Source organism: Python bivittatus, unplaced genomic scaffold (genome assembly GCF_059951505.1).
Source record: "Python bivittatus isolate LINGU-HERP-01145 unplaced genomic scaffold, Pbiv_v1 ctg000480_np1212, whole genome shotgun sequence".
In the NCBI taxonomy this organism is placed as follows: Eukaryota; Metazoa; Chordata; class Lepidosauria; order Squamata; family Pythonidae; genus Python; species Python bivittatus.
This window is the reverse complement of record NW_028277075.1, coordinates 89,016,159-89,043,855: the sequence shown is the minus strand read 5'-3', so window position 1 is coordinate 89,043,855 and position 27,697 is coordinate 89,016,159. Positions and strand designations below refer to the sequence as shown.

At 38.7% G+C, this 27,697-nt stretch overlaps 1 protein-coding gene across 4 annotated transcripts in view; it reads right to left on the bottom strand.

Annotated features, from left to right (window-relative positions):
• MGAT5 (alpha-1,6-mannosylglycoprotein 6-beta-N-acetylglucosaminyltransferase) overlaps positions 1-20,401 on the bottom strand; it is a 141,989-nt gene extending 121,588 nt beyond the window's left edge. For 2 of the 4 annotated variants that reach the window (XM_088146490.1, XM_088146493.1), the window contains exon 1: positions 19,478-20,401. Coding sequence is in view for 1 of the 4 variants with exons in the window: in XM_088146493.1 (XP_088002619.1) it covers positions 19,478-19,589 (112 nt within the window). In the remaining 3 variants the exon portion in view is untranslated. Of the gene's footprint in view, positions 1-18,996; positions 19,018-19,178; positions 19,287-19,477 lie in introns of those variants that run through there. The other 2 variants (XM_088146491.1, XM_088146492.1) reach the window with 2 other exon arrangements.
• Positions 20,402-27,697: the final 7,296 nt, after the last annotated feature.

Sequence of the window (27,697 nt, the reverse complement as noted above, 5' to 3'; positions counted from 1 at the left end):
CTGACAGCCACATGGTGACTTGACAATGTTAGAAGGCGTTGGTTACATCACATGTAATTGCTCCTCAATCTCTCTGAAGCTTTTGATACCATCGACCATGGTATCCCAAGTTAGGGGTTGGAGACATACTTGTTGAGGTTCTACTCCTTCTGTGACAATAGGCTCCAGATTGTAGTTCAGGTGATTATTACACCATTTCACAACCTTTGAGTTGCAGGATATCACAAACTTTAAGTCTATCACCCATGTTCTCAAACATCTACAGTCAGGTCCAGAAATATTGGGACATTGACACAATTCTAACATCTTTGGCTCTATACACCACCACAATGGATTTGGAATGAAACAAACACAATGTGCTTTAACTGCAGACTGTCAGCTTTAATTTGAGGGTATGTACATCCAACTCAGGTGAACGGTGTAGGAATTACAACAGGTTGCATATGTGCCTCCCACTTGTTAAGGGACCAAAAGTAATGGGACAGAATAATAATCATACATCAAACTTTCCCTTTTTAATACTTGGTTGCAAATCCGTTGCAGTAAATCACAGCCTGAAGTCTGGAACGCATAGACATCACCAGACGCTGGGTTTCATCCCTGGTGGTGCTCTGCCAGGCCTCTACTGCAACTGTCTTCAGTTCCTGCTTGTTCTTGGGGCATTTTCCCTTCAGTTTTGTCTTCAGCAAGTGAAATGCATGCTCAATGGGATTCAGGTCAGGTGACTGACTTGGCCATTGCATAACATTCCACTTCTGTCCCTTCAAAAACTCTTTGGTTGCTTTTGCAGTATGCTTTGGGTCATTGTCCATCTGTACTGTGAAGCGCCGTCCAATGAGTTCTGCAGCATTTGGCTGAATGTGAGCAGATAATATTGCCCGAAACACTGCAGAATTCATCCTGCTGCTTTTGTCAGCAGTCACATCATCAATAAATACAAGAGAACCAGTTCCATTGGCAGCCATACATGCCCACGCCATGACACTACCACCACCATGCTTCACTGATGAGGTGGTATGCTTAGGATCATGAGCAGTTCCTTTCCTTCTCCATACTCTTCTCTTCCCATCACTCTGGTACAAGTTGATCTTGGTCTCATCTGTCCATAGGATGTTGTTCCAGAACTGTGAAGGCTTTTTTAGATGTCGTTTGGCAAACTCTAATCTGGCCTTCCTGTTTTTGAGGCTCACCAATGGTTTACATCTTGTGGTGAACCCTCTGTATTCACTCTGGTGAACTCATCTTTTGATTGTTGACTTTGACACACATACACCTACCTCCTGGAGAGTGTTCTTGATCTGGCCAACTGTTGTGAAGGGTGTTTTCTTCACCAGGGAAAGAATTCTTCGGTCATCCACCACAGTTGTTTTCCGTTGTCTCCCGGGTCTTTTGGTGTTGCTGAGCTCACTGGTGCGTTCCTTCTTTTTGAGAATGTTCCAAACAGTTGTTTTGGCCACGCCTAATGTTCTTGCTATCTCTCTGATGGGTTTGTTTTGTTTCTTCAGCCTAATGATGGCTTGCTTCACTGATAGTGACAGCTCTTTGGGTCTCATCTTGAGAGTTGACAGCAACAGATTCCAAATGCAAATAGCACACTTGAAATGAACTCTGGGTCTTTTATCTGCACATTGTAATTGGAATACTGAGGGAATATCACACACCTGGCCATGGAACAGCTGAGAAGCCAATTGTCCCATTACTTTTGGTCCCTTAACAGGTGGGGGGCACATATGCAACCTGTTGTAATTCCTACACCGTTCACCTGAGTTGGATGTACATACCCTCAAATTAAAGCTGACAGTCTGCCGATAAAGCACATTGTGTTTGTTTCATTCCAAATCCATTGTGGTGGTGTATAGAGCCAAAGATGTTAGAATTGTGTCGATGTCCCAATATTTCTGGACCTGACTGTATATGAACTTGCTAGAAGTGATCTTCAGAGATTGTGGGGCTGAATGCCAACTATATCTAAGACACCCAGGTCTACTCCTTTCCATGTTTATCAGGTATGTCTTTGGCTGGCTCCTGGATGACCCAGAACTGTGACTGAAGATATAACAACTTGAAACTGAAACCAGACAAGTCAGACAGTCTAGTGATTAAGAGAGTTTTGTTTAGGGGTAGAGAAGTCCTAACCCACATTAGACAGAAATAGACTTCTATTGAAGGGGCCTCTGCTGACCCCATGCTGTCCTTGAGAGCTCATATCAGCTCAGGGTGAGGACTCCCTATTTCCAGCTGCAAATGACTTACCAACTATACCTCTTCTTGGTTAGGTCTAACCAGTCTACTACTATTCATGTGAGGGTTACCTATTGATTAAATTATTCTAAGGCAAGTTATCTTTGAAAGAAACTTACAAGTTGCAGTGGGTCCAGAAGGCATCATCTAGGCTTCTGTTGAGTGTTTCACAATGAGAGCACATGATACCTGTTCTGGTAAAACTATGTAACTTCCCATTTTGTTCTTGTTCAAATTCAAGATACATAAATCCTTTAATGGTTTGGATCCTGGCAAGCCATAAAGAGGCTCACCTGAAAACGACTAGTGGGGTCAGCTTTCTTAGTGGCATCACTGGATTTATGGATCTCCCTCTCCTAGAAGTTCAGATTAATCCATTCCTGGTTTGGCTTATTAAGAGGCTAAAAAACATTTTTATACCCAAGCTTTCCCTCCACCACCACACAAGGATGTGTTACTTAAAATTACTGCTTGAATATTTTAATATTTTTAAGGTTGGAGCTATGAATATGAATTCATATGCCTATGCCTATGGATCACCATAATTTATGGAAATTGTAATGGATCTGATGTATTAGAATGTATTAGTGATTTTCAAATGTATATTGTCATTGTTTTATATCTATACTGTGAACTGTTGTGAGCTGGCGAGTGAGATAGAAATAAACAATCAAACGCACGCCCTGGCTGTTTCTGAAGCAGTGACAAAATGTGCTATAAGCCGTACACCTATTTCTGCATAGGAAAGAAAAAACTAAATCAGCAGCTGGGTTTACAGACACTGCGAAGTATAATGCAATTTTTTCCCCTCTAAGTATACTGTCTGAATTGTGATTTCCAAACCATGGTTTATGGCACATTTTATTAATTGTAGTTTATCTAATAAATCACAACGAATAAACTAACATCTAATAAATCACAACCACATCATGGCTTGGCATAGGTATAAATCCAACATTATGTACCATAATAGCATGAAATTTCAATCTCATCTTTAAAACATCTCTTTCTAGACAACTAAACCTTCTCTTTAGATTTCATCAGAATGAAAGCTGTGGTTATCTATTCCCTTAGGGTATGGTACTCTGAGATTAAATAATCTTTTCCAGCCCTACAAGATTTTGGCAGTGACTGCAACACTTTTAGCTTACCAAGTAGCTTCTTCTCTTGCAGAAACAGCTAAGCAAAAACTCTGAATGACACAAAGTTCTAAGTTTTAAACAAGGTACTGTATATCTTAAATCTAAGCAAATCTGACCTTTTGTTCACAACTTGCCTTTTCTCGGGAGATGAGATCTCATGTTCTATGAGATCTGGATCTCACACAAGTGTATAACTATAATTTATCTTCTACAATTATACTATTAATATTAATTCTCTTTCCCACCATGCCTCTAAAATAAAAGAAAATAAATCCTATTCCTATGTAGAGTTCTGAATAAGTGAGTACACAATGTATAACAAAGTTTATGTTAATCAAGCATATGGCAATATTATTAATTTAATGTCAAGTTCTTAACTGTGATGGCAGCATACCAGAGAGTGAATACACTGTTTCTTCTAACCGAAGAGATATGAGAGCCTGTAATGACAGAGAGAACTGCAGGATTATGTGTGACTAGCAGCTTCCACAGGTCTTCAAAGCAGCCTTTTAAATATCTTCTACACTGTAGCTCTGCAATGTTTCTTCTATAACTGTTGCAGCCCTGGAATGTTTCTGAAGCAGTGCTGAGCTTATTGTGATCCAGTTAACACAGCAAAGTCAGCAGCACTTCTCATCTTCCCTCACTGTAACCGTTTTAGCTCAATATTATAAAATACTTCGATCTCCAGTGAGCAAGGTATCAGTTAAGTACTTTAAGTAATATTAATATGGTTTTTGCATCCACAAGGCATCTATACGGATTGCATTCTCCATTACAACCTCAACCAAGTGAATTCTCCTGCCAACTTGTAGTTACTCCCAGGTGGGTTTTCTGTGTGCTAGTACTTGCTGTCTGGAATGTACTCCCCAAAAATTCCTAGGTGCTTTCTATGACAACTTTTAGGCTTCTACTGAAAACTAATATTTTTACCCAGGTCTTCCCTATGTGGAGGATTCTCTTTTCCTTTTTATTCCCTCCCCATCCCACTTTTAAATAAAACTTTACTGTTTTTGTATTGTTTTAATTTAGCGTACACATATACTCATATATATATATATATATACATACATACATATACATGCACATACACATATATACATACATATATATATTAATAACAATAGATGTGAGCTGTGTCAGCATAGAAAGGTATATTGAGATATATTAAATACATGCATACATACAATTCTGGAAAGCTTCAATTATGAGTTAGAATTTTGTACACACTTTTGGAAATTAGTAAAAAAAAATTGGTATCAGCTGTATTCCAGGTAGGAGTGAGAGTTTGGCTTAGGTATGCCAATTAACAGAAACTATGCCTTAATGTGAAACCTATGGGTTAAGTTGAGTCACTGAAAGAGTTGAAACAGCCCAGGCACTTTTACTTAAACAATATGTACAGCTGCACTTCATTTACTCATTTGCTCCTCAACCACTTTCTTTGGCTGCCTTCTTTTCATGTACGCATAGCCTATTTGTACTCAGAATATCTAGCGATTATATTTAGCTTCTCCATGCTTCCATTTATATTTTGGAAATCTTTTTCTAGCCTTCAAAGCTGGCATGGATCCTGAAAACTTTGGCTTTAATCTTAAACTAAGTTCACAGCTACCTTGCACTCATCCAAAAGAACTTTTAAAGGCCAGTTAGGGATGCATGCAGAAAAGTTTCTGTCCATGAATTCCTGTATATTAACTTATCTTAAGATCTGAGCTTTTAATTTCTAACAGGGATGAGGAATACATTTATGCTCAGCAATCTTCTCCAGAAAGCAGTGCCATAACTGGCCAAAGCGCCAGCATCAATGTTTCATTATGAAAAAATAAACGTTACATTTTTTATTCACAGTTGTAAACATCCATGCTTAATATCTCTGATATCACTCGCAAACACAGGTAAAGTGCAACTCTCAGAACATCTGGTATGCCCCCAAGCACACTTCTGATAGCACTTATGATCTAAGAAGAATGTGACGTGACTAACCAGTTCTTCCAATGTTGTTTTCAAACCAGCAGCTCTCAACAATAAGTCAGAAACAACAGGATGGAATTTGAGAGAGCCAAATAACATTTTTCAGTTACCTAACAATCTCATGCTATTTGTAGAGAAAAGGTAGATGCTGGGAAAAAAACAAAAGACTATTTGGTAACTACAGTTCAGCCCATTCCTTAATTGGAAGCTGCCAGGTTTTGCAGAAATGGGTAATTTCATTTTATTACAGTCTCTTCAGTTACAAAAATACATTATTCTGTTTTCCCACAAACAGGAGGATACCCTTGTGGATATATTCCAGTTTTATTTCTACTCCTAAGTGACCATCCCTTTTCTGGCGAGCAAAAAGGTCATAGGACAAATTGATCGAGTTATCTACAGCATGTTTGCTTGATTATTTACAGTTAATTAATGTGGGGGCCCTTATTCTCCTAGCCTTCTGGAAAGCCTTGAAGAGCTGGCTTTTCCCACCAGTGTTGGGATAGAGTAAGGCTGGAGCCCAGTGAAGTTGTTGGTTGATGTGTGTGGGTGTGCTATTTTTGGGAATACCAGGAGTTTTTGCAATGGTTTTATTTATTTTGCTGTTTTTATTGCTATTTGTAAGCTGCTCAGGGCCATGGTGCATAAAATGGGCAGCTATATAAGTATTTAGTATAAGTATATATCAATAAAGCTGATAATTTCGATAGATTTGTGGGGCCCTAGTTTCTGAGACAGATTCTATGGCCACCTCCCCCCATAATAGTTCTACTTAAAGCATATGCACACTTTTACTCTTTTCTCACGATTAAAACTTTTCCTTATTAAAGGCAGAACTGGAAAAAGTAGCAGAGAACACTACTTGGCAGAATACAGTTAAATAGCCACACTTTACTAAAACAAGTTCCTCCAAGTTAGTTTATATTCAAAACAAACCTAAAACGTCTTGGGCATAATAGCCATAACAATACTGATAAAACCTCCTGAACTGCAACCACAGCCTCAACAGAACGACAGAATGCCAATATGAAACACTTCTATAGTCACTTTCGCTACTCAATCAGCAAAGCCTCTTTGAGTCACGTTTCTAGCAAAAATATACAGAAACCATTTGATAGTTTGTAGTTGTTGTTAAGATGTGTTAACTTTTTATGACAGAAGCTGCCTCTTTTGCCAGGCATATTTTAAATGTTCCATTTAATTATAATTTTCTTCAAACTTCTTTGAAGAAAGAGAAACTTCCTTATTAATTTTGATCTAAATGACCAGGACACAGCAGTCTCTCTTACTATTTCGCATTTTGTTTCCCTTCATCATGCACCAAGCAAAGGTAAATGCACCATTCAAATATTTTACAAGAAATGAGTCCTAGTAGTTAAAATGCTAGGCTACAAATCAGGACACTATGGCATGAAATCCAGATGGGCATGAAATAAAGGAACAAGGCAAGGATGTCCACTCTCTCCCTTACTATTCATCATTGTATTAGAGATATTGGCAGAAAAAGTCCAAGGTAATAAACAGGTTTAAAATTCATGAAGGGACCTTGAAAGGTGAAGGAACCTAAAGTTATCTTGGTTAGGATCTACTGCAATTATCAAAATGAATGTACTGCCCAAGATAAGCTATTTATTTCAAATGGCACCAATCAGAATTTCAGAGAGAATTTTACAACAATGACAAGAAGCTGTCACTACAGGTAGTCCTCAGTTAACGACCATTTATTCAGTGACCATTCAAAGTTGCAACAGTGCTGAACAAGTAGTACTTATGACCGGTCCTTGAAGTTCTGGCTGTCGCAGCACTCCCTGCAGTCACATGATCACGATTCGGGCACTTGGCAACCAGCTCACACTTAAAATGGTTGCAGCATCTTGCAGTCATGTGATCGCCATTTGCAACCTTCCCTGCCGGCTTCCCACAAGCAAAGTCAATGGAGAAGCTGGCAGGAAAGGTTGCAAGTCACTCTTTCTGCCTTTTCTCCTGAGAAGCCCCAGTACTACAGAGATCTCATACTCTGTAGTGCATGTACCTACCTGCAGTACCCCCCTACCCATCTCCATAATGCACACCCATCTGCCCACACTCATACCTCAGCCTCCCTCCCCCACCCGGCTGCAGTTGTGCCATTGCACAGCATCCCCCTCGCCTGGCTGCACTCCATACCACACATCCACCCACTGGCCTGCTTGCGAGCCGCTTGTAATTATATTTTTCTTGCTGTAATTATCTCTGACATGCTCGCTTCCCCATTGACTTTGCTTGTTGGAAGCCAGCAGGAAGTGACAAGCGGCAGTCATGAGATCCTCACTCAACAACCCATGACCCTCACTTAACAACAGCAACAGGGACTGCTGGAATTGCCATCACTAAGTGATGCGGTCACATGTCATCATACTTTGTGACCACATCACTTAGCAACAGAAATTCCAGTCCCAATTATATCATTAAGTGAGGACTACCTGTAAATTCATACGGAGTCAGAAAAGACCTAGAGTCAAACAAAAAATCCTACAAGATTCCAAAGAGAGAGGTCGCCTTGCCCTTCCAAATTTTAAACTCCATCATAAAGCAAGCTGCCTGTCATGGATAACAGAGTGGATAGAGTTCCCCCATTGGGGGGAGATGGGCGGTTGAAAAATTTAATAAAAAAATAAAATAAAATAAAAAAATAAAATAAAATAAAATAAAATAAAATAAAATAAATAAAATCTCTGAATAGCAGAATGGTAAGTTTGGAAGAAGCTGGCTTAGCCAAAGGACTTCATAGATACTTATGGTAGAGTGATACAAAAGAAGATAAAAACTTAAAAGGACGTATTATTACACAGTTTGATCAAAGTATGAAATTCTGCAAAGGAAATAATGAGCCCAACAATTTTACCTCTAGCTTCTCCTTCAAATGCTTTTCATGTCAGAGATAATTACAGCAAGAAAAATATAATTATGTATGCAGATATGGTTCACTCAGATTCTACAAACAGACTAAAAACACAGCAAGAATTACTTACTGAAAGCTCAAATATACCATGGTTGATGTATTTACAGATAGCCACAAGGATAAAATTGGATCTCAAGGAAGGAAAGACATAAAAAAAAAACAACCCAGAATTTGAAATGCTAATGCAAAACCAGCACCACCTTTTAGGGCGTATATATAAACTTTTAGTTAGCTATGACACAGAGACAGAACAAACAAAAAACTATGATAAAATGGATGCAAAACTTTAAAGAGTTACAACACAACAATGGGAAGAATTATAACATTTGCATCAAGTTACAACCTAAAAGAAAATTGGTTCAAAATGTTTTAGAAATAATATACAATTCCATCAATAATATATAAGATAAATAAATCAGACAGTAATACATGTTGGAAATGTCATGAAACAGAAGGAACATTTTATCACATGTGATAGACATGTAAAAAAACTCAAAAGTACTAGAAAGACATGCATAGTATAATAAAGAAAATTTTGGAATTTAAATTCTAAATGAAACCACAACTATTCTTACTAGGTATAATCTCAGAAAAAATCAACAAGAAGCATAATAATTTAATGAGATATCTATATCTATATCTATATCTCTCAGCAAGAATAAATTTTTGCTCAACAGAGGAAGAATAAATGTTGCTCAACACTGGAAGAAAGACATAATTCCAACAATATCTGATTGGGAACTTAAACTTGGAGAACACTCAGCAATGGCAAAACTAATAGTATATATACACAATAGAAGTTTAACTAAATTTAAGCAAGAATGGTTTCTGTGCATACAACACATCACGCTGCATGGCAAATATAATCTCTTACAGTTTGGCTTCTAAGCAGGGCCTAAATGTCTATAAATATTGCAAATTAGCAGATGCATAAAAAGGGGAAGTTAGAAACAATCGGGGTTTTTTTATTTTCTTTCTTTTCTATTCTTTTTCTTTTTCTACTCTTTGGTATTTTAATTCTTTATAAATTTGCTCCATTCATCTATTTTTTCCCTACATTGACATGTATATATACACATCAAGTAACAATACAATGGAGACATTAATATTAAGTAATTAGCTTAAGATCAAAACCTTTATTGTATAACAAATTGTTTGATGCAAGTCACAGGAGTTTTTTTCCAATGTTACACTCCTTTGAATGAAAAAGCCAAATAATTTTAATGCTTGTAATATTGATATCTTAAGTTGTAATTAATAATGATAGAGTAACTTTTTTCCTGTTCTGTTTTTAATACCATAAGTTATCTAAATAACAGAATGTTAATAATCTTTATATTATATACACATCACTGTATTGACATATTACAATGTACCAAGATTGTATTTATTGTGTCAATAAAACACAATAAAAAGGGGGGAAAAACAAAAAAACAAAATACAAGAATACAAGAAAAAAAATTGAAATCTGGCTGGGTGACTTTGAGCCAATCACTCTCTTTAAATTCAAACCACACAGATTATTGTTGTGGGGAAAACAGATAGTGGGATTATGTACACTGCCTTGAGCTGTATAAAGTAAAGGCATTATATAAATCTAATAATAAAGCAGCCTAACAAAAGAGTCCTAAGTACATGCAAACCACATATTCAATTAAAACTAAAATTTTAGTGTGGTTTGACTGCATTTGCAAGCCACACTAAGCCAACATTTTGAAGAATTCTGGTTTACTGTGAATGCCCAAGCATACTGAAAGATCTACTCACTATCATTTGACACCCCCCCCCCCCGCCAATGAACACAGCTAAACAAATAAAAAGCTTCATGGTGGAATTATTTGCAAATGGAGATGCCTGTCTTGCCACTCCCAAACACTGTTTCAGGTTTTGGCTTGTCAAGAGAATCCTCCAAGATAAAGCATCCGGGTTGGAATTTGGACTAACAAAAATGTTCCATTTGGGACCAGAACTGACATCTGAGCATGAAAACACAGATCTATGCATAGAGTTAGTTAGCACTCTCTTCACATTAGAGCTGCTGGAATTTGGATGCCACCAAATGCATTGGGACTACAGTTCTTATCACTGTCATTCAGCTTTTAGGAATACTGGCAGTGAATATCAGAGACAAGAGAATCCCAGTTTAAGAAAGTTGTTTAGTATTATTAAAAATGTAGGCAGGAAGTTTATATCAACTTTTTCAGGCTTTTCCTAGAGTTGCAAAAATGAAGTCAACCAAACACTTGCCACAAACTGAGGGCAAAGACAACAGAAAAACAACCAGTTAATAATTTATTAGCTTCGAATTTAGAACATTAAACATCATACTGTAACTTTAAATAACTACAAGAGTACTATAGGTTCTGCATATAAATGGACATCACATTAGCACTGCTAATTTGCCTGGTCCATGACACTGTGACTTATTCCCAGATTAGTTTTGCAGGTTAAAAAAAATAAATAAAGGGAATGACAATACATTTAATTAAACAAACACAACACTTTACTAAATAAAGAGCACTGGATAAAAGGCAATGAAGCAGATATGTCCTTCCTTTTCTGTTAGCTTCAGAGGAAACCAGCTTCACTCCTTTGTCAGCTCCCAATCGGTTTGAACTCTATAGTGACATATTGCTTGTTTTAATTTTGGCAATCATATGCCCTAGATACAGAAATCTGTACCATTCTTAGATAGTAGAAACAATCTAAATGATTCATTGAGTCACTAACCAAGCTGCATGGAAATACTCAGTGTTATACCAACAGAAGAGAAGAGTTATACAGGTAGTCCCCAGTTTAAGAATTAGATCCGTTCCCAAAGTTTGTCCATAAATTTAAGGACAAATGGAACAGTATTACTGTATAACATTGTACAAGTAGTATTGTGTAATGAACTCGAACCATTGTGTATTTAACTCAAATCATTGTGTGAAAACTTGAATTTTGTTACAATAGGCTCTGCTCTTAACTATGGGTCGTCCTTAAACTGGGCATTCTTAATCCGGGGACTACCTGTAATCCAGTATCTCTGAAAGACTTCTTCAGATATTACACAGTTCAATGTACAATGCACATTTTAGACAGGTTGGGCAAAATATGTAACTCAATTCTCTTTCAACAGTAGCGTGGCATACATCTCTATGGGGGAATTCTTCTGACCAAATAGGCCCCAATGCAATAAGGAATATCTAGAGTGCTCCAAGTATTATCATTTGGAAATTTTTGGCCTACAATTGAGAGCAGAATGACAAACAAGATGAATCAAAGTAGAGCAGCCTTTCCCAAACTTGATACTCTCCTAATATTTAAAAGTTCAAGTCCCAGAATTTCCCAGTCAGCCTGGCCATTGTTGAGAATTCAGGAATTTGAAATCTAATGTCTAGATTACAAAAGGCTACTATACAGCAACAAATATGAATTTTGGCCAGCATATTTCCCCAAAATATAAGCAAAATAGCTTGCTGCTAAAATAATGTCATTAATTTCTAAATTAACGTGCTGTCTTTAATGGGCCAACTCACAATCAGTGAAATAATCTGCAAAATTATTTGCAAGCTATCAAAACACTGCTTTTTTGACAGGTGGGAAACAGAAGTTAAAAGGAATTAGACAGATTTTATAGTAACAAAGCCAGAGATATGGCTGAAAGAGAGCAAAACTAAGAATATTTCTTCTCTATTTACTTGTTGCTCAACATACAATAGTGAAATTACCATAACTGGCAAACCATCTGTGATAATCAGAGAAAATTACAGGAAACCATGTCAAATGTATATTTACTATCACTGTTAACTGCATGGGGAGATACAACACATTTTCCCAGTGCTTGTACACCTCAATTAGTCATTACAAGTACAACAGCTTTCCTTGAATTGTGTATTCAAAAAATTAGATTTGACCAAAAAAAGGAAGAAAAAAATGCAAGAACCCATTTTTCCCACATCAGTCCTTAATGGGCTCAGTTCTCAGAAAACAGATGAGGAACTTAAGTAAACACCTGATCATTTGTTAATTCCTCATCACTGTGCTACCACAACCCAATTTCCCTAGCTAGCTTCCAAGTATATTTGTATCACAATGATTGGTCAATTACGTAGCTGTTTCACACACAGGTTACTGAGCAGTACTGAAATAGAAAGTTTCAGTATTGCAGAATATGTAACGAATATAGCAGTATTGTCTGTTATGTAAACCAGTTATTACTATGTGCATCATCTGAAAATCACAGCAGTACAAATAAAAATGGTCTTTTAAGAGCCAATTATTTATCAACAATATCTTGCCTGGTCCTATTCATAATATGTGAGGCCCTAGCCTCTGGTGCTTAGCCTCCCAGCATCATTAAAGAATCACAGCAACCAAACAACTACATTTATAATTACATAACTTAAAATTGATGTACTAATTGTATGATCAGCAAATATAAAAGTCACGCCATATTGTAATCAAGTACTTCTAATGGAAGTTTTAAATAAAGCCTGTGCAAATCATAGCAAGAGTAAGGCAAGGCCTAAGGAGGCTGTAACGTGTCTGGAAATTAACTGGCAAGGCAGGCTACCTCTCACTGTTCATTAAATTAATTATTGGGCCTCCCAGAAGTAGGAAGAAATGTCAGAGAAGAAATGTACAAAGCTTTCCTCCATACTTAACAGAATTTCTTCTCTTCAGCAACAATGGTTTCAAATTGCTAAATGCTCCTTTTGTCTTATATGATTCTAAGTAACAAATTATGCATGGATCATAAGGAAAGTACACAGACTTTCTCATTACTAAGTATGTATCAACATGCGCGATCATGTTTAATGGATGAAAGCCAGCACCACACTTTTTAATATATTTTAGATTCTATCTTACTTAAGTTTAACAATTTATTTAATGAAAACTAAATTGATTACAGGATTTAAAAAAAAAAATACTGCTGCTGAAACCAAAAGGCTTGTTTATTTACTAGGTTTATATGCTGCTCCAATCAACAACTGATTCATGGTTCACATATCTCCCTCAGTAATCAGATTAAAAAGAAAATCATAATTGCAACAACAACCACAATAATAATCCAAAACAAAAACCACAGCAATGAGAAGTTCAATAATCAACAAACATTTCTTGCAGGAGGAACTATCCCAATTTTCAGATCCTAAAGACTTGCTGAAGTCAAGCAAAGTCAGATCTTAAGAGCCATTCAGAAGACCAAAAGCATAGAGGATAATCTTTTACAAGGATACATGCCAGTCTCTCTCGGTAGAGGAAACTTGCTATTGATACCACACAAAAGAAGGGATCTGAGCTATGCAAGCTACTACTAAGGAATTAATTCTTACAATACAAAATGCAACTTAACAAAATACAATTGTTGTGTTCAGGTTACAGGCTATGTGCAGCTAAACAATATCACCATTTAACACGATCAAGTAACAACCTAGGTCAATGAATGAGTTAGTACAAAGGCTGAATCATAAATACCCAGCTCAATTTTAGCCTAGCCTAGTGTGTTATGCAAATTGGCATCATTTTTATAATATAAACTATTATAAATTGCGCCCCCCCATGTGTGTGTGTGTGTACATACACACACAAGGAAAATGTGTATTTTTAAATACAATTACAAGAGCTTAAAATGTATTGAACTGCACACTGATTTGCTACATTTTATAGTTTTGGTTAGGATTTATTTTTTAAAGTAGCTTATTTTAAGGCAAGTGGTTTTACTAAATGAAAATTTTTATATAATTTATTTGCAATATTTTAATCTTAACTACAACAATACTATTATTTGCATATAACTTAATCAGAAATGTATGGATAAAACACTGGACTTCCATTTAATATTTCTTTCATGACTTGTTAATCCCCTTTTTTTGTAAGGTTACCAACCAACTATGAATATTTTTATCATCTGAAAATGATTACGTGCCATCAAGTCATTTTCAACTCCTAGTGACCACACAGATATTCTCCATGACAATCTATCCCTAACCTGTTCTTTCAAGTCTCCCAATGGTGCACTCATCACTATTGTGACTGAACCCATCCACCCTGCTGCTGGTTGTCCTCTTCATCTCTTTCCTTCCACCTTTCCCAGCATTACAGCCTTTTTCAAAGAGTTGGGTCTTCGCATAACGTGTCCAAAGTAGGATAATTTGAGCCTAGTCATTTGTGCCTCAAGTAAGAACTCTGGGTTGATTTGTTCAATGATCCATTGGTTTCTTGGCTGTCCACAGTATCCTCAGGAGTCTTCTCCAATACCAATATTCGAAAGTGTCAATACTCTTCCTGTCCTATCCTATCCTGCTTCTTTAAAGTCCAGCTTTTGCTTCTATAGAGTGTCACAGGGAATATCATGGCTTGCACGATTCTGATCTTTGTAGGTACAGACACATCATGGCATTTTAATATCTTTTCCCAGGCCTTCATGGCTGCTCTACCAAGTGCTAGTCTGTGGCATATTTCTGGACTGCTTGTTCCTTTACTGTTGATGGTTGAACGTAAAAGGCAGAAGCTACCCACCACTTCAATATCTTCATAGTCAATTCTAAGGCTGGTACAACCAAATTAAGTTGGATGCCAATTTCAGTCCGCTCTCATCATGTATAATAAATTATCCCAAAATAACAGTTCTCTTCAAATTACATATTGACATGACTATGATTGTAATCATTACCATATAATGGCAAGACTGACAAATATATTTTTATCTTTCTATGGACTTTCCTTTTGTTTCTTATACTCAAGATTTATATTGTATTTATCAATAGGTATTAGAATCCATTAACCACAGCTGTTAGATACAATGACTAAGAGAACTGTCCAACAGATGGGGAAGGTTTCTTAGACTGCCAGATGCAAATGCATAGAAGGCCGTCTTATATAAAGTCAAACATCTGACTCAGTACTGTTACACTGTTCTTCCCAAATTTGGTCCTCTTCAGATTGCCAAAAATTCCAAATTGGAAATTCTGTAGATTGCCAATACTATAGACCTGATTCAGAAGGCTGATATAGATACACAATTAGCTGCCTTCAAGGTTTCAGCTAAGATATTTGTTCAGCCAACCCATAATGTAGTTTCATACTAGCTTGGCACATTACATGAATCAGCCTTTGTGTTTGGTAAAGTATCATTCATGGCTTAGCATGAAATGTGACTCCTGCCAAATGTGGCTCATTTAACAAGCTATGATTAACAAAACGTGGCATAGAGATCTCTGAGGTCAACCAAACATTTTTTCTAGTTCCATATGAAGATGCTAAAGCCTGAAATTAAGGCATGTTTCATGTGCAAAACATGTGCTCTAGTGGTGAGCCAGGGTCTTTCCACAAGGACACCTTAGACAAATGGGACTGTTTTTACATCTAGGACCTGTCCTTTAGGACACACATTTTTAAAATATAGAATCTATTTGATCCCTATTGTAAGCAAAATATTGGGTTAGCTGAACTTGTTCTGAAGAGTTTCTTCTCATGGCATACTTTACGGCATTTCATAGTAAGAAGAAAAAAAAATTCTATATATTTTGTTCTCTTTAGGTTCACTTAACACCATCAATTATGTCTTTATTTATTTAAACAATTTATAGGTTTTCCATCTCACCGAAATGACTCTAGGCAGCCTACAAGGCATGTCTGAACTGAACAAATCTAATCTTTATATTAAAAAAAATTCTGAACACAACAAAACAAACCTTTGCTTTGGTTAGGTATATATCTGGTGTCTGAATAACATTCACGTTCATCTTAAGCCATTAATTTTTTCTCCCAAGTACATTAGACAGGTATCCAAGACCCAAGCAAGTAATTTATATATGTATACAAGTTGACAGAGTTTGGGAATCCAGGCTGGAAAAGATATTTATTATGGTAACCAGTCAATCCTATGCCTATCTACTCAAAAATAAGTCCCAGTGAGACCAATTAAGCTTTCTTCAGGTAAATGAATACAGAATTGTAACTATAAAATTGTGGCTTGAGGATCAAACATCATTTCTTTCTACTGCTCCAGTATTATGGCATCCCATGGACTGTAGGATACAGTCGTCCCCATAAAGGAGATTCAATTGTGAATCTCTTCAAACCCTGCAGAATACCCTACACTAATAAATTTTTTCATCTCAGGGCTACAACTTAAGACAAAAGAGTTGATCTGCATAATACAGCCAGACTTTAGATATACGTCTCAAGTCAACTGTATTATTAAATCAATCAACAAACTCTGGGCAGCTCCACAGAGTTAAAAGAGTAATTTCACAAAAACAACAAAATCTATAAAACCACCACTATTCAAGGAAACAAAACCATCCTCCCAAATTCTTAAAGAAGAATTTGTGCCAACTGTGTAGCTGGCATGCATAATTTCCCTCCTACTCACTGCAACGGTAAGGAAGTTAGGACTCTCCTAACAGGAAGAAATGACAATTTTCCCACATTTCTGCCAGCAGAGCTTTGGATCTAGAGGAATTTCTGACACTGAACTTATCCAGAAGGACTGCCCTACACATTTACTAGACATCTAGGACTTTAACAGTATCCTGAGGAGTGAAAGTTTAATGTAGAGTCAAACAAATCAGAATAACTCTGGAATTCAGAGTCAATATATTTTTGAATCACAGCAGCACAAAGGATCTGTCTTCAGATTAAATAGATTTGGGATCCATGGCATTTTGAATAAGTTGATAACATAAAATGAATCTAATTAAGGCAAGTGTAATACTGAGTGCTTATAAAATATACATTTTCTATATATTTGTTACATTTAAAAAGTATTTCTAAAAGACAAATTAATCATACTTCTATATACACCATTTGCATGTTAAGCATTATTGTTATTTAACCTAGATAGACAAGACCATATGCAGGGGTTGATACTTCACACAGGCAATCATGACACCTGCTGACATCAGTGGGAAATTGTATATTCAAGACAATTCTTTTTCAACTTGGCATTCTCAAGCATGTTAGAACTATAATTCCCAGCCAGTTTCTGGGAACTGTAGTTCCAGCACATTTGGATAAAACCTGACTGGGGAAGACTGACCAAGGAATTCCAGCCCGGACCAATAAGCTATAGCATGCATTCCAATATACCACATTGCTGAAAGAACCTACCCCTTTGATAATTTCCAATTGTAGCATGTTGACAAAGACTGATATTCCACATTTTTGAATATGCTGTCAACATTACATGGGGACAAACTTTGGAATAAAGTTTAAATGCATGTCCTGTGAAAATGGGTTATCAATACATATAGGACCTTCTGATTTCAATGGTAAAACTTTAGATTTCAGCATAGATTATTTCTTATGCAACCACAATAAACCTTCTTTGGCAATCTTTGCCTATTATGAGATAATTATGACTAATTATTGTTAATGTAAGTACACTCGGCCTTCCTATATTGTTTTGCTGCCATTTTTTGCTGTATACCTATAGAACAGATCTTTCTTCTCTTTTCAATTCAGTATAAATTTATTATTTGTATTAATAATACAACACATAGCAGCATGCTAGGCCAGGCCAGGCCAGGCCATGCCATGCCATGCCAGGGAATTTCAATCAAAAGATTTCAGACTCTGCCCTCCCCATTTTTAGCATAATGAGTATTAACCACATCATGAAAACTCTGTTGCATGGTACCAGTCACATTATTATCAAGCGTTAGAGGCTAAATAATATAATGAAATGTGAATCCAACACTGACATGTCAACACTGCTGTACTGCTATATTTTCCTAGGTATGCTACTCCCCACAGTAATATTAGCCATGAGACTACACTGATCAGTCAATAGATGTCCTCAAAGCACAAACAAATGCTCCTAATACCAGTTATAACATTTTTGCTCACATTTTCGATACTAATACTTCAGCCAAAAAACCAGTATCCTACCACTATTACTAGAAAGGGAAAATAGAATATGGGCTGAACTCTCTCTTACATAGGTACAATCTCAGAGAAGCAGCACACAGTTGCAAGGCCAAAGGAAAAATGGGGTGTAAAGGATGGCCAACAAGTGGTTGTTTTTTTTGTTTGTTTGTTGCTTCTCTTTACTCTGAGGCTATCCTCAGCATACTAGGCTAACCACTTAAAGGGGTGCAATTATCCTTTAAAAATTGGGCTGAGGAAAAAAAATCATTGCCAATGGGATAGGGAGGGGAAAGAAAAGCTCATTTCCTTTCATGGGGAACAAATAACAGCTATCTACAAAAATAAAGGCTGGAGAAAAATGTCAAAATATGACACTAAAGGTCGCCTGCAAGCAATACGCAGAGGTGCCTCCTGATCCATTAAGCAACTCAAATGCTACCTGCCAGATGTTCTTTCTTTAACGGATGTTCCTGGGTCCTCTTAAACAAGGTAAACGATGATTCTACTCTAGGAAGAGGGTCAACAGTAAATGGTGATTATCACGGAGGATGAACAACCTCTCTAAAGAGAGGAGGAGGAGAAAGCACAAACCTTTTTATTTCGTGGAAAATGAGAAAAAAAGCAGGTGTGGCAACCTGCTCTATATCTCTGGCCAAGGGAGGGGGAAAACACTCTCGTGCAAAGGGAAAATAATGCCTCCGTCTTGCCTCAACCCACATAATCAGGTATAATTATCTCTCTCACACACACATAAAGGTCCTCTCTGCACACCGGAGGAGAAAGACAAAGCAGCAGGCGACGAGATGGTCGAAGAGAGGAGGAGAGGCAGCGACTCACCTAGTCCCGTCAGAACAAGGAGACGAAATGACTTTGGAAAGTGTCCCGTAAGCTAAGGGACAAAGCAGCTTATTTCCCGCTTCTTCGAGAAGCGAGGTAAGCGGAGGAAGGAAGGAAGGAGGAAGAAGACACGCTCCCCACCCAGCAGGCAAATGCGGGCAGGCAGCGAAGGGGTAACCCACCTATTCCAGTGCACTGAGAGAAAACGCGCTCGTCGGTGTGTGCGAGGAAAAGGAAACTGCCGTGCTTTCCACTCCAACCAACCACACAAGCAGACCACAGCTACAGCGCGCACAACCGGGGGGAAAGATAACCGGGAGGGAGGAGTCATCGGCTCCCTCCCCACCGGCGCCGAGCAACGCCGCGGCAGACCGAGGGCCCTCACACGGCGCGAGCGCCGCCGCCCGCCGCCGGAAAAGCTTCCGCCTCGCGCGCGCCTTCTCCCCGGGGTCGCGGATGCTGCTCTCGGGTGGCTTCTTACCAGCGCTTCTGGCGTCGCCGGCGAGGCGGCCCCCGTTCTCCTCATCCATCTCGCTCTCTAAGCGGGGGCCGGGGCTTGGCCCCCCCGCCGAAGTGGCGGGGAGGCCGGACATGGAGCAACGCAGCGGCGGCGCTTGCAGTGCTGTGAGGGCCAAGCTCAGCCGGCTGCCGCAGCGGAGCCCAAGAGAAGCAGCCCGGACGCGATGTTCCCACTAGCGCCGCTGTCTTCCTTCCTACTGCAGCGCGAGGAAGCCCGGGCCGAGCAGGGAGCGTCTGCGAGCCGCTCGCCCAGCCGGGAGTGTACAAACAACCTAGCCTAGCCGGAGCCAGGGAGCGTCTACAAACTACCCACCGTCACCGGGAGCGCCCAATACCGAAACGCTGCAAAAAAGGGGTGGTTGTGGTAGTGGTAGTAAACGTCTCTAAAGTGTAACGCGATAATGCTTCCTTCCCCGGCCTAGTAGAAATTGCTCTCTACAAACGCACGCGGACGAAGTGCAGTGTCTCTTGGACGTCGACCGGGGCGGCGTGTGACAAGCCTGGACAAAAAGCAAAAATGCTTAGAGCGGTAGCACGTCCCATAGTTCTCCAGGGTGCAGGCGGAGAGATCCCAGAGAGGGGCAGGAGAGAGTTAAACCGTTTATCGCCGGGTGTAAAACAACACTGCATGAGCAGGAAGCATCTGCAGAGTTGGAGTCCGATTGCCCGGCAGCCTGCGTGCAGACATACCCGCTCGAGCGTCTCAAAGGTTTGAGACCTCCATTTGCGGGGAGAGAAAGAGCGGCGCGGTGACACGTTCAGTTTCCTTCCTAGGATGCTAGACACGACCCCGAAGCCCGTGAAATGAAGTAAGCCCCTCTGCAGTGCAGTTTCCCACCTTGAAAGGTAGCGAGATAAAAACGCCAAGTAGACACTGGAAATTGCAGGTGGGAAATATTGTACAGAATAGAGTATTTGCCTCTTCCATAATTAAAAATGGAGAAGTTGGAGAAAGCATGCTCGAAAACCCGTAGAAATGGGCATGAGGTTCAGCGATTATCATGCAGTACAGTTGGCCGCCGCCATCACTAAGACAAAAGCGCTAAGGGGGCTCAGATAGCAGGTTTATCCACTTGGCCACAACCTGAAGCGACAGTTAACCTTGTGAGGAATCTGGTTCATATCCCTTCACTTGGACTACAGCAATTAGTCACCATGGTATTCTCAGCTAACACAATTTTTCTGAGTTTGCATAACACGGAGTGAGTCAAATAGGCTGGATTTGCTCAACACGCTTGGCTGAAATGAGGCTGTCTAGTTAGTGGTTCAGTGTGTCAAACAAGCACAGCAACTGAATGTCAGTTTCCACATTTAATCCTGATTAGCTGCTTGTTCTCCGCCATTCCTGCTAACTGTCCCAGGACTCTATAAAGGTTTCTACACCTATTCCAATGTATGTTGCTACACACAAACAAGGCTCTATCCTAATTAGAATCTTTCCTTGGATGGAGTATCTTTGTGGACATATACTGATTGGTGAGTCAATTATTTTAATATTGTCATTAAACTGCTAGGAGGAGTCATCTGTTGCTTCAGATGAGGTTTCATCAGTATCCTGATGAGCTCTGTATTTCCAGCCTGGGCCGAGCAGGAGATATGGTGCAAGACTTGGCCCAATGCCTGGAAGCTGTGAGGAAGTGGATAGGACAGAACAGAAGGAATCCCAGCGAGGTGTGGTGCTGCTGTGTCCAGAAGCTCTCTGGTTCCACCTTAGCTGCAACTTAGCTGTGCATGGATGGCACTTGCCTTGTAAGAGCAGGTGCTCAATCTAGGGATTTTCTTGGCTCCTAGTAAAGACTGTGCCCAGAGAAGCTTTACCCAGCTTTAGCTAGTGTGCTACTATAGTTGGACCTTCTTGGATTAGCAAGTCCAGGTAACTCATGCCTCACCATCTTGTGTTTGGACTATTTTAATTCACTTTACTTGGAGCTGTTGAAAGTGACTTGGAATCTACAGTTTGTGCAAAATGCAGATGCCACTTAGTGATATGTGAGAGCAGATATGACATAATAATACCTTTACTGTGTGAATTGCATTGATTGCTAGTTAGTTTCCAGGTCCAACCTGTAAAAGTGTTCATGACTTAGATCCTTGCTGCCTTCAGGACTGATTGCTCTAAGTAGAACCTGCTCATCTAACTGATAGGATATGCTGAGGATTCTCTCACACCCCAAGATGTTCAGGGGAGGGAACCCAGAGGCAGGCTTTCTTGGTTGTAGCCCCCTCACTCTGGAACATCTCTGACATTCTGATAAATCCCTCCTTCCCAACAAGATGGTGCTCTTCCATATAGCCCTTGAAACAAAGGGTGCCCCATAGCTGGAAGCAGCTGTTTGGATGGCAGTTGGTTGCAATTTGGCTGATATGATGCTGTTCAGTGATATTGTTTAATGTATGGATTTACTGTTTTTATGAAATTTAAGCCACCTAGAATCTTTGATGAGGTGGCATGCAAATAGTTGCAATTAATAAACAACAAAACAAATAGATGCTTGTAAAAATATCAGTATGAAAATGTACTGAATTATTATTATTTATTAAATTTCTCCCCTGCCCATCTCCCCCCAATGGGGGACTCTGGGTGACTTACAAAAAACATATTACTAACCAACCAACCACATTTAAGGTGCATGGCATGTGAACTTATCCAGTGTGGTCACTGTTATGTCTCCAACCTCATTAGTTGATTTTTGTATGTAACCCTTTCTTAAGAGGTCTCTGCTACTGTCTGTGAAAGATTTGGCCTATGGCTGTACAAGGTTCTTATCTCATGCAGTTCAAGGATGTGTTGGAATCTCAGTGCAGGGAAAGAAAGAAAAAGAGACAGAGAGACAGAGAGACTATCTTTTCACCCTGGAGGTGGCTGGCATCTTGATGATGCTCCCCAAGTTACTGCCAATTTTAACATATATCCTTGGATTATATTTATTTTCTATTTATTTAGGATTATTTTATATTGTAATTTTAGTTGATTTTTAACTGCTTTGTAAACCACCCAGAGTTGTTCGAATGAGATGGGCGGTGACAGATTTGATATATAAATAAAATAAATAAAAAAATCTTGGCCTCTGAATAGTATGCCAAAGGACACATTCCAGAAAAATAGGAGGAACTAGACAAGTGATCAGAACCAGGAAAAAGACTTATATTTGATTTAAAATAAATTAATCCAATCCCATTAACATGATCACTCCCTATATATTTAACAAATTATTCCCCTTTTAATACTATAATCTAGCAGAGGAACTCTGGACTGCACCTAAAGTACAAAAATCACAAGAAAATTTATTTTAAAAAAAGTAAAGTAAAGTAGATATTTGTGAAATAGATATTAGAAGCTTCAAGAATATGTATTTATAAACAGATTCTGGTTCAGTTTGTACATGACCAGATACATATACATTCTGTAAATCACCAGTATTGACTCCTATTGCCCTTAGGACAGTGATTTGATTATTAAGGGACTCTGTACCTCCTGCCAGCTCCTCTCCTACAGAATTTGAGGACTTTTTGAATTAGCTACTCTTGAGACAGCACGTGACATACTGGAAGTATAAACTTTCCTCTCAAACTACAAATCCTAATTAAATTTGAAACTATTTTTATAAGTGGCCTCAGCCAGCAATTCACCCCACACAGACTGATTTCAAGAAACGATATTTTACCCAAAGCAAGGCTGAAATTGCTATTTGGAATATGGGCCATAGAACATAACATCAAGCAACATCTAAATCTAATCCTCAGTTTATTTACCAAGACATTTCAACATCATAAAGTGCATCCTTTTTGACTCAAAAATATGCTCCATTTTATGGAGCAGTAGTTGTGCAATCTAAATCAAATTAAATACTATATATATATATATATATATATATATATATATATGTGCTGATCATATACATGTGTGTGCGTGTGTGTGTATTCATTGCAGTTTCCTAAAATTAAAATATGTTGAATGGGTTTTTTAACTACATATTTATTGGTTGTACATATATACTAATTTTTCAGTAGAAGTTCTACACCAATTCATAGTTCAAAACATTCAAAGGTAAATAGGTATCTGTGCTTGAGTTTGATTATAAAGCTAAAATAGTGTATATTTATCTCAGAGAGTACGCTAATGGGGTTTATTTTTTGAATAGACCTACATAGGATTACATTGTAAAAGTGATTTGAAAGGGGTTCTTATACATTTCAATGGCAAAATTCCCAGGAGCTCAAGATTAAAAAATAAGGACCTAGGAAGACAATCTATCACTTCATACAAATGCCTGCACAAAATGCCTTCATATAAATTTCCTGTTTTGACCATTTGAAAAGAATTTGTAACATACATTTGTTAAGAAAGCATTAACATATGTATGACAATCATATTATATCAAACAATATGTTTGTAATAAATGCGAAGTGTCTGTGGAGCACTTTGGGTATTTGATAGGAAGATCCTGAGTATGTCCTTTTTTTTTTTTTTTATCTGCGCTCAGTCGTTACAGACTCTGCAGTGACTGCTTTGGAAAAGTCCTTTGCAGTTTTCAAGGCAAGGTGTTTCGGAAGTGGTTTGCCAGTGCCTCCTTCCTAGGGCAGAGCCCAGCTGGCGAGCGCAGGAGGTGGGGTTTCCGTTGCTTTGCGCCCTTTTTTGGCGCGCACAGTTTTTCACGCTTACCGGCAACTGCTCCCGACTCCTTTTTGCAAAGCGCCGCCAGCATTTTTCCTCCCACTGGAGTGAGAGTCCCCATTTATCTACTCACGTGAGTTTTTGAACTGTTGGATTGACAGGAACTGGGGAGGAAACAGGAGCTCACCCTGTTAACGCGAAGGCTGGACTCGAACCGCTGAAGCGTCCACCATTTCTGGCCGGCAACTTTCAGCGTCATTAAGCCGCTGCGCCACTGTGTCCCCTCTGAGTATGTCCTACCATGCAAGAAAAACTGGACAATCACTTTGTAGCCTTCCCGACTATACTGAAATAGTCATTCTTTCTTGTTTGTGTATGTGTATGCACGGGGGCAGGGGTGGGGGTGGAATGTATACAAAACACTGTCATTTTTGGAGATGTGTAAGTGGCCATCCCACTTTTCATTTTCAATATTTGTACTTGTTAAGAAATAAGAATAAATATATTTCTATTTCAAGCAATGTTTAGAATTCATTGTCAAACTATTCCATTGATTACAGTGCTAACTTAGGATATAATTTAAATAACCCAAACACAGGAATGCAAACTCACACTGGAACACAAGAAAATTAATGGAACTGGCAGAGTCTCAGATATGTGCTATTGCAGCCTATTTGTTTTTGAAGAGCAATGGAAAATTGGTGACATCTGGTGGTCAGTTTAATTCTTAGGAGATATTTTTCACTTGATGTGCTTTTAATAAAGAACAATTGTAATTGGTCATTGCCACTGAAATCAGTGGGACTTAAATTCGATGCAAGTGATAGGACAATTGTGAAACATATTCAAACCCATTGCTTCCATATTAGGTCATTAACTGAACTTATATTTTTCAGCTGTGCCTTGAAAAGATTGTGTAGTATATGATGTCCAAGACCTGACCGGAATGGTTCGATTTATTCATGAAAACTATCCGAAGCTATGAACTAAATGGCAAGATAGCATTCCTAACACAATTCTTTTGTTTTTCTGGACCACTATGTTAGACATAGTGAAATATGTGAACATTAGAGTCATAATCTGCAATAAAACAGTATGTACTGTAGTATATGATTGTACATTATAGCATGTCTTTTATTACTACATCACTGCTGTTTTTTAAAAAAGCCCTTGTCACATAATTTAGGAGTTGTAAAGCTCATAGGTGGCTGATGATCAAAGTCTTGGACCTTTTCTCTACAAAGATGAGCTACTTCTGAAGTTTCTTCTGTGATTCATGTGCTTTGTATAACTGGGTCCTTTCACAAAATGAAAGCAGCTAAAATAATGCTGTTTTCAGCGACTGCAACAAAATCCTTTTCAAGAGTCTCAAGGTAAGCCAAAGTTCAGTAGAGTTCTGCCCTTATATTATGCAGAAGAATTTTTCAGCATTTGTAGAATATGCTTCCGTCTTTTTTCTTTCCACAAAAAACAAAAGTTACGCAGAAAAAAATGGTATAGAAAATATGACTTGACGATAGTTTTGAATATTGCTACCTTTTATTTTTGTACTAATCATGCTAATTATGATCTGTGGCTGTCTGGACTGGAATAGTTTGATGTTGTCAGCCTGTGATATTTATTTTATTTTTATTTTTATTTATTGGATTTCTCCCCCGCCCATCTCCCCCACAATAGGGGACTCTGGGCGACTTACAGGAAACATTAAAACTATAAATATATCTAAAACACATCATACATCCAAAATTTAAAACAATCCTAAAAAAGGAAGATCCAAGAAGATGGAAAATCAGGCTGTGGAGAGCTGGCCACTATGGGCTACCCATCCCCCTGCTTGAAGTATTCCCTCCCTGCCCCAGGCCAAGTGGCAGAACCAGGTCTTCAAGGCCCTTCCGAAGGCCAGGAGTGAGGGGGCCAATCGCACCTCCGGGGGCAGAATGTTCCAAAGGGCGGGAGCTACCGCAGAGAAGGCCTGCCTTCTGGACCCCACTAAATGGAGTTCTTTTACTAAGGGGGTCCGAAGCATGCCTTCTCTGTGCGATCGGGTGGGACAGGTTGAAGACATAGGGGAGAGGTATAGGTAACCTGGCCCCATGCCATGTAGGGCTTTAAAGGTAATAACCAACACCTTGAATTGGACCCGGAAACAAACTGGTACCCAATGCAGCTTGCGGAACACCGGTGTTACATGGGCCCTTCTTGGGGCTCCAAAAATAGCCCGCGCAGCCACATTCTGGACCAGCTGTAGCTTTCGGATACTCTTCAAGGATAGCCCCATGTAGAGCGCATTGCAGTAGTCTATCTGGGAGATAATAAGGGCATGAGTGACTGTTCGAAGGGCATCCTTCGATATGTTTTTCCAATAGATAGATTAATCTGTGCAGTCGTATTTTCTAGGAATGTGCATCTTTTTCAGATCATGTGTCTCACGCTAGGCTTCTGAGAGTCGTTCTAAGTGGGTTATGTACATAAAAATACACACATCAGGATAAAGACATGGATGAAACCAAGAACAAATACATATGATAAACTACATTTAATTTTGAATGAAACGTATAAATATGATTAAATATTATTACTTTTTAGAGATTCAGCAGGCTTAGGACCTTGGAATAGGCACCTCTGACAGCACAGGGTTTTGCTGTAAATGTATTAACTAGCTATAGGTCATGACATTTACCAAACTGAAAAACAAACCATTCATACAAATTATCTTCAAAGCAACCATATATCACAAAGCCCAATGACAATTAGTCCGATTCTTGATAGAAGTTTATTTTCTTTGTTCTGTTCAGTTGTATCTCAAGTATGTGTTTAGGACAGAGACTGCATTCACAGTGTGGTCAGATGATTTTTATTTGGAAATGGACCAGGGAAGTGTGAGCATGTTCATTCTCTTAGATATTTTGCTGGCTGGTGAAGTAAACTGTGGAGTTGTTTTTCACTGCCAATGGAAATTAGGGGTTTGTAGAAATGTTTTATAGCGGTTCTGTTTTGTTGAACTATCCTGCCTCTTTTGAATGTTTCTCTGCAGGAATACTTGCACAGGGGGAAAGGACCAGAATGTGTTCTTGCATTCAGAATTTGACTAACAAATGTAGGCTGCAAATCCCTGGATGGCCACTACATGGCAGCAGAGAGAGAGAGCTCTAATTTTTGTCATCTAGTCAACAACTGGATTCTTGAATCCTACACATGTATGCCTACTAGAATCCGTTAAAAAATTTGTCTTGGGACATCAGACACAAACACTCCATATCCAACCCCTTTTCACTCCAACAGCTTAGGGCAAGAAAACTCACAGAGAGGAACATACTTTGTGTGTTATAATTGTTCTCAGTGTCCTCTATTGTATTTCACTTCTCTTCCCTCTTGCTAAATGCCAGATCTCCCCAACCTGGCATCCACTGTATTTTTTGCAGGAGCTGCTATCACAACATATAAGGAGGGCACCAGGTTGTGTATTAACTTTGATAACCCTCTGGGGGAGATGGGCGGCATACAAATTTAATAAATAAATATAAATTTAATAAGTAAATACATGACTTTTATTTCAGAAATATTTTT